Source organism: Drosophila nasuta, chromosome X (genome assembly GCF_023558535.2).
Source record: "Drosophila nasuta strain 15112-1781.00 chromosome X, ASM2355853v1, whole genome shotgun sequence".
Taxonomy (NCBI): domain Eukaryota; kingdom Metazoa; phylum Arthropoda; class Insecta; order Diptera; family Drosophilidae; genus Drosophila; species Drosophila nasuta.
In genome coordinates, this window is record NC_083459.1 from 24839129 (window position 1) to 24855077 (window position 15949).

At 40.9% G+C, this 15949-nt stretch overlaps 3 protein-coding genes and 1 long non-coding RNA gene across 7 annotated transcripts; 1 reads left to right on the forward strand and 3 right to left on the reverse strand.

Annotated features, from left to right (window-relative positions):
- Positions 1 to 287: 287 nt before the first annotated feature.
- On the reverse strand, positions 288 to 4189 carry LOC132795306 (uncharacterized). 3 transcript variants are annotated; one of them, XR_009633428.1, is made up of 4 exons: positions 3690 to 4189; positions 3076 to 3397; positions 1605 to 1914; positions 288 to 715 (listed from the first exon to the last, which is right to left on the reverse strand). It is a non-coding gene; the product is annotated as an uncharacterized LOC132795306 (long non-coding RNA). The 3 variants fall into 3 exon arrangements; XR_009633429.1 differs by having other exon boundaries at positions 3685 to 4189; XR_009633430.1 differs by lacking the exons at positions 3076 to 3397; positions 3690 to 4189 and adding an exon at positions 2636 to 2654 and having other exon boundaries at positions 291 to 715.
- A 2996-nt stretch (positions 4190 to 7185) lies between these two features.
- Positions 7186 to 9771, forward strand: LOC132795302 (N-acetylglucosamine-6-phosphate deacetylase). The gene is made up of 4 exons (XM_060805957.1): positions 7186 to 7384; positions 7669 to 7937; positions 7989 to 8529; positions 8584 to 9771. The coding sequence occupies exons 1-4, from the start codon at positions 7186 to 7188 to the stop codon at positions 8757 to 8759; spliced, it is 1185 nt and encodes a 394-aa protein (XP_060661940.1). The 3' UTR covers positions 8760 to 9771.
- LOC132795305 (ras-related protein Rab-10) lies at positions 9404 to 12493 on the reverse strand. Its single transcript, XM_060805958.1, has 4 exons — positions 12016 to 12493; positions 10963 to 11162; positions 10811 to 10900; positions 9404 to 10726 (listed from the first exon to the last, which is right to left on the reverse strand). Exons 1-4 carry the CDS (start codon positions 12140 to 12142, stop codon positions 10529 to 10531), a joined length of 615 nt encoding a protein of 204 aa, XP_060661941.1. The 5' UTR covers positions 12143 to 12493; the 3' UTR covers positions 9404 to 10528.
- A 324-nt stretch (positions 12494 to 12817) lies between these two features.
- LOC132795531 (uncharacterized) lies at positions 12818 to 15906 on the reverse strand. 2 transcript variants are annotated; one of them, XM_060806301.1, is made up of 5 exons: positions 15628 to 15906; positions 15092 to 15435; positions 14440 to 14916; positions 13874 to 14387; positions 12818 to 13818 (listed from the first exon to the last, which is right to left on the reverse strand). In XM_060806301.1, the coding sequence occupies exons 3-5, from the start codon at positions 14763 to 14765 to the stop codon at positions 12826 to 12828; spliced, it is 1833 nt and encodes a 610-aa protein (XP_060662284.1). In that variant the 5' UTR covers positions 14766 to 14916; positions 15092 to 15435; positions 15628 to 15906; the 3' UTR covers positions 12818 to 12825. The 2 variants fall into 2 exon arrangements, with proteins under 2 accessions (XP_060662284.1, XP_060662285.1); XM_060806302.1 differs by having other exon boundaries at positions 14440 to 14836; positions 15092 to 15906.
- Positions 15907 to 15949: the final 43 nt, after the last annotated feature.

A 15949-nucleotide genomic window follows, 5' to 3' on the forward strand; every position in this document is an offset into this window, starting at 1 on the left:
TCGAGGATTTCGTGAATTGGCCAGCTTTTCTTCGTCCCCGAGACGAAAAATTTACAAGTGTTGGATTCTTAGATGACCCCCATATTTTTTAATGCAGATCGGTAAAGGAGGTCCTTACGAACCTAGCACACCAAGTCCGGTCAAAATGCGCCAGGATATGTGGCAGCTAGAGCTATTTTTATATCCTCAAGCTCACATTCAAAATTGCCCCTTAAAGTATGCAATGAAAAAAGCGACGCCCAAAAACAAAACCAAAAATGGTTATTTCTAAGAATTTTATTTTGCAGCCCAAAAGTATGCAACTGCTTTTAATTGATTTTCATGGCATTTACATCGATTTGTTAAGTATGAGATTTAATGGCTTAAATGGACAATCAATAAAATTGTTTATCGAGCTTTACTTAAATGTATTCTGGCAAAATTAAACAAATAAAACAGCAATGCGATAATTTATAAATCTTCAGCTGTTGCTCGTCTGTGAAAGTATGCAATGAATTGCATTGTTCAAATGCATTTGCTGATTTAATTACACGGCCTAAAAGTATGCAGCATGCTTTGGATAAGTGCGCATTTCGAGAAACGATTAAAAGTATGCAATGATTGTTGGTCGTGGCATGCCTAAAAGTATGCTAGAAATCTCGCATGTTTCGAACGCAAACTTATTTCCACAATTTTGCTGACCTCTTTCGGCTTTTGTCGGACAATCGATGGCAACCTGCGAATAAGTAAAGAGAGGAGAAAAAAATGCAAGTTAGAAATCATTTGAAATGATTCGTTGATAATGCTAGTTTGATTTTCAGCTGCTCTTAGCACTTGCCGCTGGCTACTCTCCCCTCCCCCTCCGCTCCTCCCCTCGCTAACCTCTTCCCGCTTGCTTTCACCTGTTAATCCCTCTTAGTTCAGCTTGCCAGCTGCTTTTGAGAAATCATTTGACTTGTCAACGTCACAACCCTTTCAATAGCAACACACACACACTCACACACACATACAACTGTGACAGCGAGAGAGAGAAAGAGAGGGGGAGAGTGGTCGTTGCCCGTTTATCAAACGCTTTTCGAATGTTGTGTGACATCTTCGCGCGGCGTTGCGTTTATCATGCCTTCTCTCTCTTTCTCTTCTTCGCTCATCCGTCTGCCTTCCTGCGTTCGTTCTGCCACTTTTCCGCCTCCGTCTCCTCTTCGTCTCCTCTTCGCAGTCAAAGTCAAGCAAGAAAAAGCGCAAATCAGCCACAATTGCCGCTGACAGACGCAACCAATGCAAAGCTATTCCTTTGTATGGTTATATGTGTATGTGTGTGTGTGTGTGTGTGTGTGTGTGTGTGCAGTGCTTTGTGACGCTGTGTGTGTGTGTGTGTGTGTGTGTGTGAATAAGTGTGGCTTTGACATTATTTGTGCTGCAAGCTGACAGATTCTCGCTACGGCAACATTAAATTGAATTTTGACATTTCTTTGCCTGCATATGCCAAAAAGTCGACACACACACACACACACACGTGCATATATTTATGTGAGTGTGTGTGTTTTTTTGTCATATTAAAGTCGTGTCACTTGCAGAAGCAACCTAACCTCAATACTAATAATTTATATAAATAGAATAATACTTACTCTTCTTCTTCTCCTCATCATCATCTTATTAATTGTTGTTCTCATCCATTGATAATTAAATGCATTGACTTAACCTTTGACCGTCGATTGTTGGCCACCTTTGGAAATGAATTTCTCACGTTTCACATACAATTTCTATAACCGGAAGCGTATTGAACTGACTGCAATCCTCAGTCAAATGCCTTATCCACATCCACATCCACATCCAAAACCAAATCCAAGTCCAAGACGCAAGCTCAAATTCCACAATCCTCCTCATTCCCGATGCCCAGCTTGCTTATGAACATTTCATATTAGTTGCCTTCATACCCTGTAAACGATAAAGACAAACGGGGTATTAACCACAATCGCTAAGAAATTCAAACGATAACAAGTTATCGATCTTAAATGAACAGTAAAATCAACTTTCAATACTAGCTTTTAACATATTATTGTTCCATAGAATTTAGTATTTAACTTAGCGTAAAACTTGTTTAAGTGGCTATTTTAATAAAGTAGCAAATAATGAAGAAATAGCTTGATTGCATACCGATAACGTACTATAACAATTTATCGATCTTATAAGAAATGAATAGTATAACAACTTTTAATACTAACTTATATTATTATTTACTTACTTTTTCTTAACATAAAATAATTTTAAGTAACTAGATTCATAAACTAACAACAAACAACGAAGATAGAGCTTGATTACATACCGATAACGAACGATAACAAATTATCGATGCTAATTGAAGGGAATCATTCTCTATAAAGAGAATAGTGAAGCCTATAGAATTTAATATTTTCCTTATTTTAGCGTAAAACTAATTAAAGATGGTAGTTTAATGAACTAGCAAATAATGAAGAAAAAGCTCGATTACATACCGGTAACAAACGATAACAAGTTATCAATTTTAAATGAAGTGACTAGTACAAAGACTTTTAATACTAGCTTTTATCATTGTTCTATAAAATTTAAGCCTAAAACTACTTTAAGTGGCTAGTTTAATAAGCTAGCAAATAATGAAGAAAAAAACTTGATTACATACCGATAACAAACGATCCGATAACGACAAATTATCGAAGGCATTTATTCTTTGTAAAATGAATAGTAAATTCTTTAGAATTTATACTTTTCTTAGTTTTTCTCAGCGTAAAACTAGTTTAATAAGCAAGTAAATAAAGAAGAAAAAAAAGCTCGATTACATACCAATAGCAAACGATAACAAGTTATCGAACTTAAATTAAGTGAATAGTATAACAACTTTTAGTACTACCTAATATTATTGTACTGTAAAATTTCGAATTTTTCTTAGCCTAAAACTACTTGAAATGGTTAGTTTAATAAACTAGCAGATAATGAAGAAAAAACTTGATTACATACCAAGAAAAATCTCGATTACAAACCAATAGCAAACGATAATTTATATGAAGTGAAAGTGAATTCTATAGAATTTAATATTTTTCTTATAAAAGCTTGATTACATACCAATTACAACAGCAACACTTTCATCCAATTTCCAAATTTGTTACAGGGTCTCGCACAGTCGATATAAACTAAGAGTTCTGCTTCTTCTTCTCAGCCTGTTGTAGTTCTCATTGTTGTTGCTGTTGTTGTTGTTGTTGTTAGCGGGGCACACAAATCGCCGCACGTACATAATGAGTTCCGCATTTCGCTTGGTGGACCACGCACCGAAATGCACTCACATTCACACACACACATACACACACTGAGCTAGAGATGGCGTGCTTGTATGTGTGTGTGTGTGTGTAGTGGATGGAGACAAAACGTGTAAAGTGATTTTGATACCCTATGTTTAAGGAAAAGATAAATTGAAATAGAGAGAATGAGAGATAAAGGATGTCATTTAAAATTAGTTTATATAATGGTTGTGCATTAAAAAAATATTGAAAAAAGTAACTAAAGATATTATTTTTGCATGCAAAGTCAAAAAACATGTTTTTTTCAGTTTCTTGACATATAATAAATGCAAAAGTTTGACAGCTGTCACAAATAAATATTTAAATCTATCAAGCAGTAGTTCTTATTAAAGTATAAAATATGTTAATTATAGTTATTAGCAACTTCTTCATATACTTTACAGGGTAACTTCTAGTCGATCAGCTGCTACAATTGTAACTCTAATAGTCTTCTGGCTTGTTGTGTTGCTGCTGCTGTTGGTTTATTACTCGTATTAGCTTCTCTGGCCAGCTCCTGCTTTTGTTTCTTCCGATTGAGTCGCCGCCAGCCTCGCGTTCCTTTCCCCTGTGGTATTCCCCCCTCGACCCCTTGGCCACACCTTCGTCAATTGTGATGCGTGTGCTCAAATTGCAGAGGATTATGGGTCTTAATTTTATGATTGCTTCTTTAATCAGAGACCTAACTGCACGCCAATTATGTTCTGACCGTGCTAATTGTTTCTATTTCTGTTTCTCATTCTCTTTTACTCATCTTTCGATGTGTGTGTGTGTGTGTGTTCCTTGGCATTTCCTATTTTAGCCAACTCATTTGATGTGGCCTTAATCGATGTGCGTTATTTGCGATTAGCCGAACGCCAAATGAGCCACGTAGTCACTCAGTTTAGAGTTCTGTTCCTGTTCCTTTTTTTTTTTGCACCTTGTTATTTCGCCATAGCTAATAGCTAATCGCTACAGATGAACACGTGATCCAAACTCAATTTATCGATAGCATACCTATATAAATTCCAAATAGATCGTGTTGAGTTGTGAAAAGTTCTCGAGTCAAGCTAATATTTAAATTGATATAATAAATATTTCACAAACTTGAAGGCAATAATAATATATTCTTATTACAATAAAATCTTTGTGATCTAAACTCAATTTATCGATAACATATAACTAAATAAATTCTCAATAGATCGACTTGTATTGCAAATAATGAATGACCAAGTCATGTTAATATTTAAATTGATGTAATAAATATTTCACAAATTTGCCAACAGAATATAAATAAGAATATAAAGACAATATAATAAATACGTATTACAAACTTGAAGGCAATAATAATATAATCATATTACATTAAAATCTTTTTCATCTTGAAGATGACTTTCTTTTTGTGTGAATGGCATTTAACAAGTGCAAATACATAATTAAAATGGCGTTCAGCAAAAAAGCTTAAGAGTGGCCGGATCATTAACCACTTTAAGTAATCACACAAAAGCTCTAAAGGAAATACTAAGAAAAATTACTAGGACATATTTAACGTGTTATCGATAGCGATAACAATGCATGTGCTTGCATACACGACATGCCAGCAGACTTCGTGTTGTTGTTGTTGGTCAACATTTGTCTTGTCGCCCATGCGAACTGCAGCTGAGGGCGCATAATGAATGCGTGTTTAGCCATAATAAAATGTAGCGGCATTCCACAACCAAGCCACAAAACATGGCACACTACACATGCGAGACAGAGACACAGATAGCGAAGGAGTACTTTAGGAGTATATGTATATGTGTGTATATGTATGTATGTGCATATAATATATACATACGTTCTGCTGCTGGCCAGAGAAAAACTGTGCTTCACTGTGGCTGTTGCCACAAGTTGTAGTTGCAATAAAACATTTTGCAATGCAACGCAGCAAGCACCGCAATCATTTTGCAATGCAACATGTGGCGGTTGGGATCGTCGTACAAGAGCGCACCAAACAAACCAAAATCCGTTATACAAAGCTGCCTCCTACCTATTATCCTCTCTCTCTCTCTCACTCGCTGTCCAGTTTGTGCAGTCATGCGGAAAAAGTCGTAAATAAATAATATGCAAGTGCATGTTAAACTACAGCAATAGCAGCAGCAAAAACAACAACAGCAGGCAAGATAGAGGGAGACAGCATTTGCACTCACTCTAGGTGAGAGCGAAGCAAAGTGCTTAGAACAATGACAGCTGAGCGTGAACATAAACAATGGCGTCCGTCAAAGAGCTTGAGAGTTGCCAGATCAGCCGCAGCTTTGATCTTAGCTTTGATCAAAGTGCCAACAGATGGCGCTTAATTAGGCTCTTCGCTTGGTTCCGATGCCAACGCTCGAAGAACAAAAATTGCTAATCTCTGAAGCAATTGGAAATGTTGTAATTATGAGCAGGAAATCGACAGAAAAAGGATAAAATGCGAGACCTTCAGTCCATGTTGCGAGCTCGTGGTAATTAATAAAAAAAAATGTCATTAAAGTTGGCAAGCAGGAAACCCAAGCACATCAAAATGTTTGCTGCATACTTCGCAGGGCGTAACATGCGTATATCTCTTTTTTTGCTCGTTTTTTCTGCTGTTTTGTAATTTAAAAGTAGAACAACTGTAGCAGAGCTAACTAATTATAACTTTAATGCAGTTGCTTGCTTTGCTGGTTTCCCAAGGTTTCCCCCATTTAAATGTCCATCAAAGGGACGCACCCCGATGATGATGTCTATGACAACGAAAACAGTCGAAAACCCAAATTCTATATTTTGGTCACTTGACCTGTGACTTTTTAACTCAATTGCCGAACGGAATGTGCCATGAAGTGAACAATTGGTAAAGCAGTGGGCAGAGGTGAGAGGGCGGGGCTGCTTATCAGTGAATGATTGTGGAAAAAAGGACTCGCGAGTGCTTTTAGGCGATTCTCAAAAAAAGAAAAAGGCTTCGAGAGTCATTAAGTTTATTAAGTGCCAGTGCAGATAATCCAAAATGAGTGCATGCCAAATGGAAAAGTAACGCAATTTACGCTTTCGCATCGCTCGCATTCCATTCCCTTCCAATCCCTTCCATTCCAGAGACGCCCACCTTATGGTATCTGAGTTGCCCCTTGGAGCAAAGTTTGCCACCAAAGTACACAGAGCAAGAGTGAAAAAGAGATAACAAACAATGTGCGGTGGCGGGCAAATTGCCCGCTGCAGCTACAAAACTTCTGTCGCTGCGGCCCGCAAAAGATTATCACTATCAAGCCAAGCCAAAGGCAAAGGCAAAGCCAAAGCCAGATAGACAAATGCACAGTGAATATGGGAGAGCGACAGAGAGCGAACGAGCCTTGGCCGAATTATTTTCGCCATCGCTTATCGCAGCCGCAGCAACTGATGATGTAAAAATAATTTCTTTGTTACTGCGTTATCGCAACAAAAGTTGCGGAAAACCACTCAAAGTGATAAGCACGCTGCTGCTGCACTTATTTGCAGTCACAGAACACAATGAAAGTTATTTGCAATTAAATGCTACTTTTGATTTCCCCTTTCAGCTATCAAATTGTAGCAATTACTTTGATTCTAATTTCAAATTCAAATTCAAATGCGATAAACTAAAAATGTGTCGATTAATCGTTTTGCACTTACCAGCGTGACATTTGCTCGCTGCTATGGCCAAGCAAGAGGGCAGCGCCTGTTATCGATAACACAGCGCAAGCATAGATAACAGCTGTTGCCGGCGACCGTCGCTTAGCTTATTTAGATTGGACACAGCGCCAGCATTTGAGCACTCGCCTTTTGCACTCCCAAAGCGACGCAGGCGTCGTTGCCAGCTGTCTGTCTGTCTGTTATTTTTCCGTTATTTTGTTATTATTATTAAACACGACACATTCCCAATTTCCGGCTTGCTTTCTCCCCCCACACAATCATGGAACAACAATTGCTGCAGTTCATCAATTGCCGCCTGGTGCGGAATCATCAGCTGGTCCACGACGATCTGTGGGTACGTGATGGCAAAATCATCAATCCGGAGCCTGTGTTCTTTGACGAACAGACGAAGGCACATCGGCGTATTGACTGCAAAGGCGCCATCATTGCTCCAGGCTACATCGATGTGCAGATAAACGGTAAACACTTAATCGAGGGGGGATAAGCGAGGCGCGGGTTGAATGTACTCGCAAACACACACATTCCACATTCCAAGTTCGCTTTCATTCAATTGAACATCAAGGTCACATTCAGTTCGCTGTCCCAGTTATAAATTGCTGGAGATGAGATTACGCGTTAATCGTTATCGTAATCGTGTGATGGCGATAACACGATTGTAAACATAAACAGTGCGAGCGAAACAGAGAGAAAGCACACACACAGATAAGTTGCGAATTGTCGTTCATCTCTTTCTCGCACACAGGTGGCTATGGCGTGGACTTCTCCTATGACAAAGACACAACCGAAGCGGGCGTAACGAAAGTGGCACGCGGTCTCGTCGCCAGCGGCGTCACCTCGTTCTGCCCCACACTGGTGACGTCACCCAATGACAGTTACCACAGCATACTGCCCCGCATGCCAACGCTAATTGAGGGCGGCGCCGGCGTTCTGGGCGTCCACGTCGAGGGTCCGTTCATCAATCCCCAGAAGAAGGGCGCGCATCCCGAGAACTGCATACAGACCATCGACAAGGTGAGTTACCATTAAATAATATAGTTATCATATTAATCAACGACTTCTTAGGGCATGGCGACACTTCGCGAGGTTTATGGCAGCCTGAAACGCATCAAGATCATCACGCTGGCGCCGGAGCAAGTGCGCGATCCGAGCGTCATTCGGGACCTCGTCGAGGCGGGCATCACCGTCTCCTTAGGCCACTCGATGGGCACTCTGAGCGATGGCGAACGCGCTGTGCGCCATGGCGCCACACTGATCACACATCTCTTCAATGCCATGCTGCCCTTCCATCATCGTGATCCCGGACTGGTGGGACTCCTGGCTTCGGATGCCATACCAGCGGGCAAGACGATCTACTTTGGCATCATCTCCGATGGCGTCCACACGCATCCGGCTGCCTTACGCATTGCGTATCGGACACATCGCGAGGGTCTTGTACTCGTGACGGATGCCATCTCCGCTCTGGGATTGGAGGAGGGAGTGCATCACATTGGCCAGCTGCCGCTGCAGGTGAAGCAGGGCAAAGCGTTCATTGCGGGCACCGAAACACTTTGTGGCAGCATTGCGCCCATGGACGAGTGTGTGCGCATCTTCCACAAAGCAACTGGTAACGAGTCCTGAATCTATTCTCCGTATCCCTTTAATCACTTCCCTTCCTTAGACTGCTCCCAGGTGTATGCGATTGAGGCCGCCTCGCTGCATCCGGCCAAGTGTTTGGGCATCGAGCGACAGAAAGGAACTCTCGACTTTGACTCGGATGCCGACTTCATTCTGCTGGACGATGAATTGCAGTTGCTCTCCACCTGGATTGCCGGTGTTTGCGTCCATTCCAAATGACATCGTCATCTCCCTCACACACTCTCCACTCCCTCTCTCTCTCTCTCTCACTCACACAAAATACGGCTGTTGCGATTTGTTGTTGTTTGTTTTGTTTTTATTATTATTTTGGATTAGATGACGCTTTAAATTGTTCGTTTATGTTTAATCATTAAATCATTTGGTGTGGACAACTACGCTAAATCCATATACATTAACAAATTATAAGTATTACGAACGAACGAATGACCAAAACAAAAAAAAAAAACGAATTACAATTATGTATACTATATCGATCTGTGTTTGTTTGTTTGTATATATATATATATGTATATGGTATCCGACCAAAAAATGGCTAAGAAAGTTCTCTTCTAGCGATTTTAAACATAATTACGTTAAACATTCCAGCATCGATAAATCGCAGCATCGATTAATCGTTAATCGTTCCGAGTTTCCATTCGTTTTTTAGTTTATACACAGAAATCGGTTCCACATCATTCATTTCCTCCATTTCATTTCATTTTCTTTTTTTTGGCAATAACAAAACAAAAAGCAAGTTTCAAGCTAGGCTAACTAACGATATATATAATATAGTATGTGTGTATGTATATTTTTAGGAGTCATAAACAAAATGCATATCGAACCGGAAACGGAAACTTAACTCAGCCTAATGCGCGTGTTGTTTTTTTTTCTTTTTTCCCCAAGTATTTATTTCTTTATTTGGGGGAGGAGAGGAGAGCGTATAAAAATTGCTGATCGCATTTAAAAAGTTTTGCATTAGAAAAAACATTAGTTACAAAGTTACAGTTACAGTTCTACACACACACACACACATGCATACACACTTAAGTGATCTCTCCGAAAGTGAGGCTAAAAACGATACACATACATTAATATTTAATTGGTTTTCTCTCTTCTTTAGTTTCAGTTAAAGTTTAAGCTTTGTTTTCATTTCGTGGTATTACAATATTAACCATATACAAATACAAATGTGTGTGTTTCTTTCGATCATTTATTTCCATTTCCGTTTCCGTTCCAGTTGCAAAATGCAACAGCAAAAAAAACACTTTCCACTTTTTTTTTGCTGCTTCTTCTTCTACTATTCAATTCGTTTCGTTGCGGTTCTGTTTTGGTTTTTGTTTTTGTTTGGGTTGTGCGTTTTCCAACACTTGTGTTCTATGTTTTGTTCTTGTTTTCTTTCTTGTTGTAAATTTACTCCAAATTACACAGTATACAATATTATAATATATATTTATATAGAGTATATGTGTATATATTAAACTTTAGGTAGGTTGTTTTTCTGCTCTCGCCCCGCGCTCGTGTGTGTGTGTGTGTATTTGTTTTACATATGTGTGTTTGCCTAAATTTATTGCTTAGCTGGTTGATGCAGTTTTTCACACTGACTGTGACTGACGGCTATGACACTTGGTTAGTTTTGAAGTCGTGTTGGTTAGAGCGAGACAGCAAGCAGATCGATTGCAAATTGCAATTGGCCGGGGGTGGGTGGCGACGTTGCCACCTGGTCGAAAACGCAGTACACGCAGCATACAACAACGATCACTATTAGCAAAAACGTACAAAGAAAAAAAACAACACAAAATAGATACACCGAAAAGCGCTAGGTTTTGCCAAGTTTGTTATATATGTATATATATGTATGTGTGTGTATATGTGTGTGTGTGTTTGCTTGCACTTATTTATGTGTATATGTGTGTGTGTGTATATGCATGTAATGTAGATCACAAAACCAACCGCGAACGTTGAAACTAGGCAAGTGTCATAGAACCGCATTACGCACAACACTTGTTGTAGCCCGGCGCCTTGTCGCCATTGCCGCGATCAATGACGACACGCTCGGTATTCTCGGCCGATTCGCGTCCAGATGTTTTATCTAATATGGCCTCGGCAAGCTCACAAAATGCGCCCTCGATGTTTGTATTTGATTTGGCGGATGTTTCCATAAACCGAATGCCATGTTCCCGTGCAATCTAAACAGACAGAGAGAGAGAGAGAGAGAGCGAGAGTGAGGAAGTGTATAACAGTTGTAGAACAGTATTGTTTGCTTTATTTACCGCTTCGCCGCGCTCTTTGCTGACCACTCGCTTGTCCGACATATCGCACTTGTTGCCCAATATCATCTTCTCCACATCCTCATTTGCATGCTGCAGATAGAGAGAGAATTATTAGTAACCGATGATCAGCTGTTTTTTAAGCTCACTCTCACCTCGTCTATATTCCGCAGCCATTTAACGATATTCTCGAAACTTTTCTCATTCGTTATGTCATAGACGAGCATTATCCCCATTGCGCCACGATAATAGGATGTGGTGATTGTGTGAAATCTCTCCTGGCCGGCAGTGTCCCATATTTGTAGTTTGATCTTTTTGCCCCTGAGTTCGACTGTTTTGATTTTGAAATCAATTCCTGTGGAAACAAACGAATAAGCGAACACAAACAAATCGATTAGTAAGCAATTATCGAATCGAAATGAATTCTCAATGTCAATGACGTCACAGCGTGACAACAAGCTGACTGTTGCGTATTTATCGTTTATCGTTTATCATGCTTTTTTTTACTGTTTTTTCATTTTTATTGATAACAATTCCCATTTAGTTAGTCAACCAATTTCCAATGTGTGTGTGTGAATCATAATACACACACACACACACAGGCAAAGCTCTCATATGTATGTGTGTATGCGTCACAATAATTAATCTAGTTAACCAACACTACTCGCTCGGTTAGTGACTGCATTTTATATCCCCCCACACATACACACACACACATACGTATATGCATAGCGGTTAACCACCAGCAATAACAACATCACCAATAATAACAACAAATGTATTGTGATTAATGCGGGCTTCTCGAGTCCAAAGGCTATCGCCAATGATCGGACGAAATACGCGATGTAAAATGCAAAGACAAAGCGCATAAATACATCCTTCTCATATAGTACACAATGCATTAAACTTGTTAAGATTACAGACAATGCCACGCCCAATAGCCCAACATGCAAGTATCCCTAACATCCTCGTTGTTGTTGTTGTTGGGTTTGGGCGCCGCCTACGCATCATCGGCACTTGACAATGCCGCTTGCAATTGCAATATATACACACACGTACACACACACACACACACACACATGCAAACGCATGCATGCATATGCAGGCAACGCAACTTTGAAAGTACATACACACACATAAGAATTGGATGTATGTGTAAGTGAAGGGCAGGGAGGGGGGCCGCACTGAAATGCGCCATTTGTGCTTACCTATGGTTGATATAAATGTGGATGTGAAGGCATCATCCGAGAATCGGAAGAGTATACAGGTTTTTCCAACGCCCGAATCTCCAATTAATAAGAGTTTAAAAAGCAAATCGTAAGTTTTCTTTGCCATTTCACGTTACGGCACGCGCACAAACGCACACACAACACACGCACGCACACTGACTCGCACTCACACACACGGTCAGTCACTCAAACCAACACTAACTCAACTGAGGCTCTCCTACAGATGAACAAAGCAAACGCACCAAGGCACACACACAGAACAAAAAACGACGCACAGGTGACACAATTATATATTTATACAATTATTTTTATTTGCTTGTATCGGATTGTTGTCTTTTATTGGCGCGTATTCTGGATTTTATTAATACAAATTATTGCGTTGAATTAGTCAAACGGTCTTTTTTATTTTTCTACGCAATGCAATTGTTGCTGTTCAATGCTTCAGTGTGACCGTTGATCTATGGGCGAAAAAGCCCGCTACTCGATTGAAACACACACAGATGTTTTCTCATACCGATAGTGGCAGCGTTGCCACCTCTGACAAGGTTGCCGTTCATCAGAAAAAAGATTTAAATTGTTTATATTTTTGCAAGGAAAACATTCGAGCTATGTATTCTGAAAATAAATGAGAATTAACGCAATAGAAAAATCACTGAAAATAATATATTTATAAATATCGATATTTTGAAAATTCCCAATCCGCGACCTATGTCAACACTAATTGATTGGGGAACTACACAACAAATATTATAGGAAATACATACATACATACATAATAAATACACATTTCTATGTCTTCTTGAATAGTCGATGGATCAGTAGTTCCAGGCAGAAAATCAACGCTGCAATAGCGTACAAACTGCCCATTACACCATAAATAGCAGTTAGCTGGGTTTCGTGAATGCGTCGCCTGTGCTCCTGCTGCTGCAGTTCCTCCTCGTTGTTCTCCCGCCTTTGGTTGCGATGCACGGACTCAGCAAAGGTGGCTCGCCGCCAAAAGTCAATGAACCCACTGGCATCAAGTCGACGTATTAAATTCGTAAATTCCGAATAGAAATACGTATGCTTGGGCATATAGATGACCACCTGCTGGACATTGACGTACTGCGTCAATATGTGATAGTTCTCCTCTTGGCCCGTGTCACGCAGATGCGCTTTGGTCACATCCAGTCCAGCAATAGCAAACGAACGCCTGTCGATGCTGCGATTGTGCTGCAGTGCATCGAGGACATTTTGATCATACGACGTAGTCAAGCCCGTGAAGCTGTCATAGTGGCGATCCACTTGCGGCATCTCACGGAGCATTTGCAGCGTGTTCGAGGTGCAAAACGCACGAAAGTTGGACGACAGCAGCTGCTCAAACGAGCTGGGCAGCGTCTCGAACAATTGCAGACGCATAAAGTGAAACAACAGCGACTGATAAACGATGCGCAGCGGAATGCTGCCCAGCAGCCAATGCGCGTAGACAACACGCTGCAGCCAGCAGCGTGGGAGGCGCGGCACTGCCACGCCCAGCAGCAGCTCCACCACCTGCAATCCCAAGCGTCGCCAGTGCCACACATAGACGCTCCAATGCAGCAACAAGGCGGCGAGCAGCGTTTGCCACACCGGCCACTGAAAGGGGAACGTGAGCCAGGCAAGGCGGCCAAAGCGAAAGTTGTCGCTCTCCACAACGGCCACCAGAGGAGCATAATAGTGAGCTGGCGTCGAGGTCATCAGTTGATCCCGTCGCGCTGTCTTACGGAAATAGCCAATGCTCATGTTGACGCGTTGCTGCATTATCTACACAAGAAGAAATGATTAGGGAATACATTTAAAGCAATACTCGATTACTTGCTAATTCAATTGGTCCATTAATGCTGCCATTGGCCATGGCCAGTTTGTACTGATCCACTCGCAGCAGATGCAGCTTGTGCAGCACGAGACTAAAGTTGAGACGCTGCGCCAAATGTTGCACCAATTGCATCTCAAAGCCGCCGGCAGTGCGTCCAGGACTGAGCTCCACATACGGTGGCATGTGCCACAACAGCAGCGTGAGCGGACATTGTGAGAGTTGTCGCAGCTTGTTGGGAAACATGGGAGCATTGATCATGCGCTGACCATCGAAGCGATTCACTAGCTGCGCCTCGGCCAGCTGACAACGCTGCTCCCGATACGGATAATAGCTATAGACGAGCACCTCCACCTGTGCCGTCTGTACCATCACGTTGCAGTTGAGCCAATAATGTGCCAGACAGTATTGCAGGATCAGCTGCCGCTCGCGTTCGATGTATTGATCGCGTGTCTGCAGAAAGATGAAATAATACTCGTGATCATCGTAGCCCGCATTGTCCTCCGCAATGCGTGTATCACTAAAAGCAAATGTGGATTATGGACTGCCTTTGAAATTTGATGTCTACTCACAGTAAACTCTCGTAGGAGTCGACAAGCAACAGATTGCAGTACTTGCGTCCAGGCACATGGACACTCTGAGTGCCATTTGCGCGCAGCATTTGGACGGTGCCATCGCTCCATGTGCTCAACAAGACGCCAATCACATGCTGGAACCAAGTGTCCAGCATGCTGGAGCGTGTGGCTGCCATTATCACCAATGTTGGACTCAGTTGGGCGAACACATCCTGGATGACGTGACGCAGCGCACGCACCACATACAGATTCGCCTCCTCCCGCTGGACTCCAATCATGGTGCTCTCCAAGTAGCTGGCATAGATTTCGCTCACATTCATCATCGGTGTCTGCTTCCTGCTGGAATTGCAGCTGGACTGAGCTGAGCTGGGCTAGAAGGAGAACCATGATCTGGCTGGCAGATAAAGGTGCCGAGTTAATCATTTTAATTAGCCGTTAAGCAAACATTGTTGCACTGCGCAGTGTTGTCAATCACTTGAATTGGAAAAAGGCTACATTAGTACTTAATAATAGCGGAAGAATGTAGAAAACAAAAAAATGTGGCTCAATCTTTAACATTAATAAATATACCTAAATATATAATTTTATCAATAAAGAAAACTTTTAAAGTGTAGAACGTTGTTTTTTTTCTAAATTTTTAAATAATTACCGTTTTCTAGCTGTTTTCAAATTTCTTCGGCTGATGTCCTTTGAAAATAGCCAGATCTGTCGGGAAAATGGCTGATTTGGTAACACTGAACACTGGTGGCCAAGTAATGCTCCCATTTGAATAACATTTTACGACGCGATTCCTTGTGTGCTCCATTCCACCCCTTTTTGCTTTATTTATTGTGAACGTCAAGCATTTGATTTCAATCTCAGCTATTGGTTTTGTTTTAATGAGCAATTGAATTGAAATACGCTTGCGTCATTTTAACGGTGCTTGCCGCCATATTTAAAGGCAAGTGTCAAAGTGTCATCAAGTGCATTAGTTACAAAGTTGCCCGCACTCTACTGAAATTGCATTGTAACAATTATATACATACATATTGTGCATTACATTGTTCCCATGAATTGTATATTAAACCGAACTTTTATTATTTTTTCACAACACAATTAATTGCAAATTTGTATCGCTTTGCGCACTTTCGTATGTGCTGAAAATTTTCTATGCTAAAGCGTTGCCAATTTTTTCAGGTCTCTTACCAGATTTACATTTGGTTGATTGATTCCCTTACATGAATAATTGTATTTGGTATTAATATAAAAAATAAAAAACACTATTAAAAAAGTAGGCACTTTTACTTTTAACAAATCGTAGTTGCGCGGCAGGTCTGTGAGGCTGCCACATTGTTTTACGAAACTTAATGCAACTTGCTGGTATCACCTGCAATTCGATCGTAGCACTGCCAGAGAAGAGTGAGACCGTAAACTATCGCTATGTGACATACGTCGATGTTTCAACATTAAAAAAAAACATCGATGCATCGATAGTCATATCGATATTTGTTCACTTGTAGTAACCCGT

Coding starts and splice junctions, on each gene's coding strand:
- LOC132795531 (XM_060806301.1), bottom strand. CDS start 14,765: ATGATGAATGTGAGCGAAATCTATGCCAGCTACTTGGAGAGCACCATG. Junction 14,388..14,439: donor GACTCCTACGAGAGTTTACT/GTGAGTAGACAT, acceptor ATTTGCTTTTAG/TGATACACGCATTGCGGAGG. Junction 13,819..13,873: donor TTAATGGACCAATTGAATTA/GCAAGTAATCGA, acceptor CTTCTTGTGTAG/ATAATGCAGCAACGCGTCAA.
- LOC132795302 (XM_060805957.1), top strand. CDS start 7,186: ATGGAACAACAATTGCTGCAGTTCATCAATTGCCGCCTGGTGCGGAAT. Junction 7,938..7,988: donor GCATACAGACCATCGACAAG/GTGAGTTACCAT, acceptor ACGACTTCTTAG/GGCATGGCGACACTTCGCGA. Junction 8,530..8,583: donor CATCTTCCACAAAGCAACTG/GTAACGAGTCCT, acceptor TCCCTTCCTTAG/ACTGCTCCCAGGTGTATGCG.
- LOC132795305 (XM_060805958.1), bottom strand. CDS start 12,142: ATGGCAAAGAAAACTTACGATTTGCTTTTTAAACTCTTATTAATTGGA. Junction 11,163..12,015: donor CACATTTATATCAACCATAG/GTAAGCACAAAT, acceptor TTGTTTCCACAG/GAATTGATTTCAAAATCAAA. Junction 10,901..10,962: donor GGCTGCGGAATATAGACGAG/GTGAGAGTGAGC, acceptor CTCTATCTGCAG/CATGCAAATGAGGATGTGGA.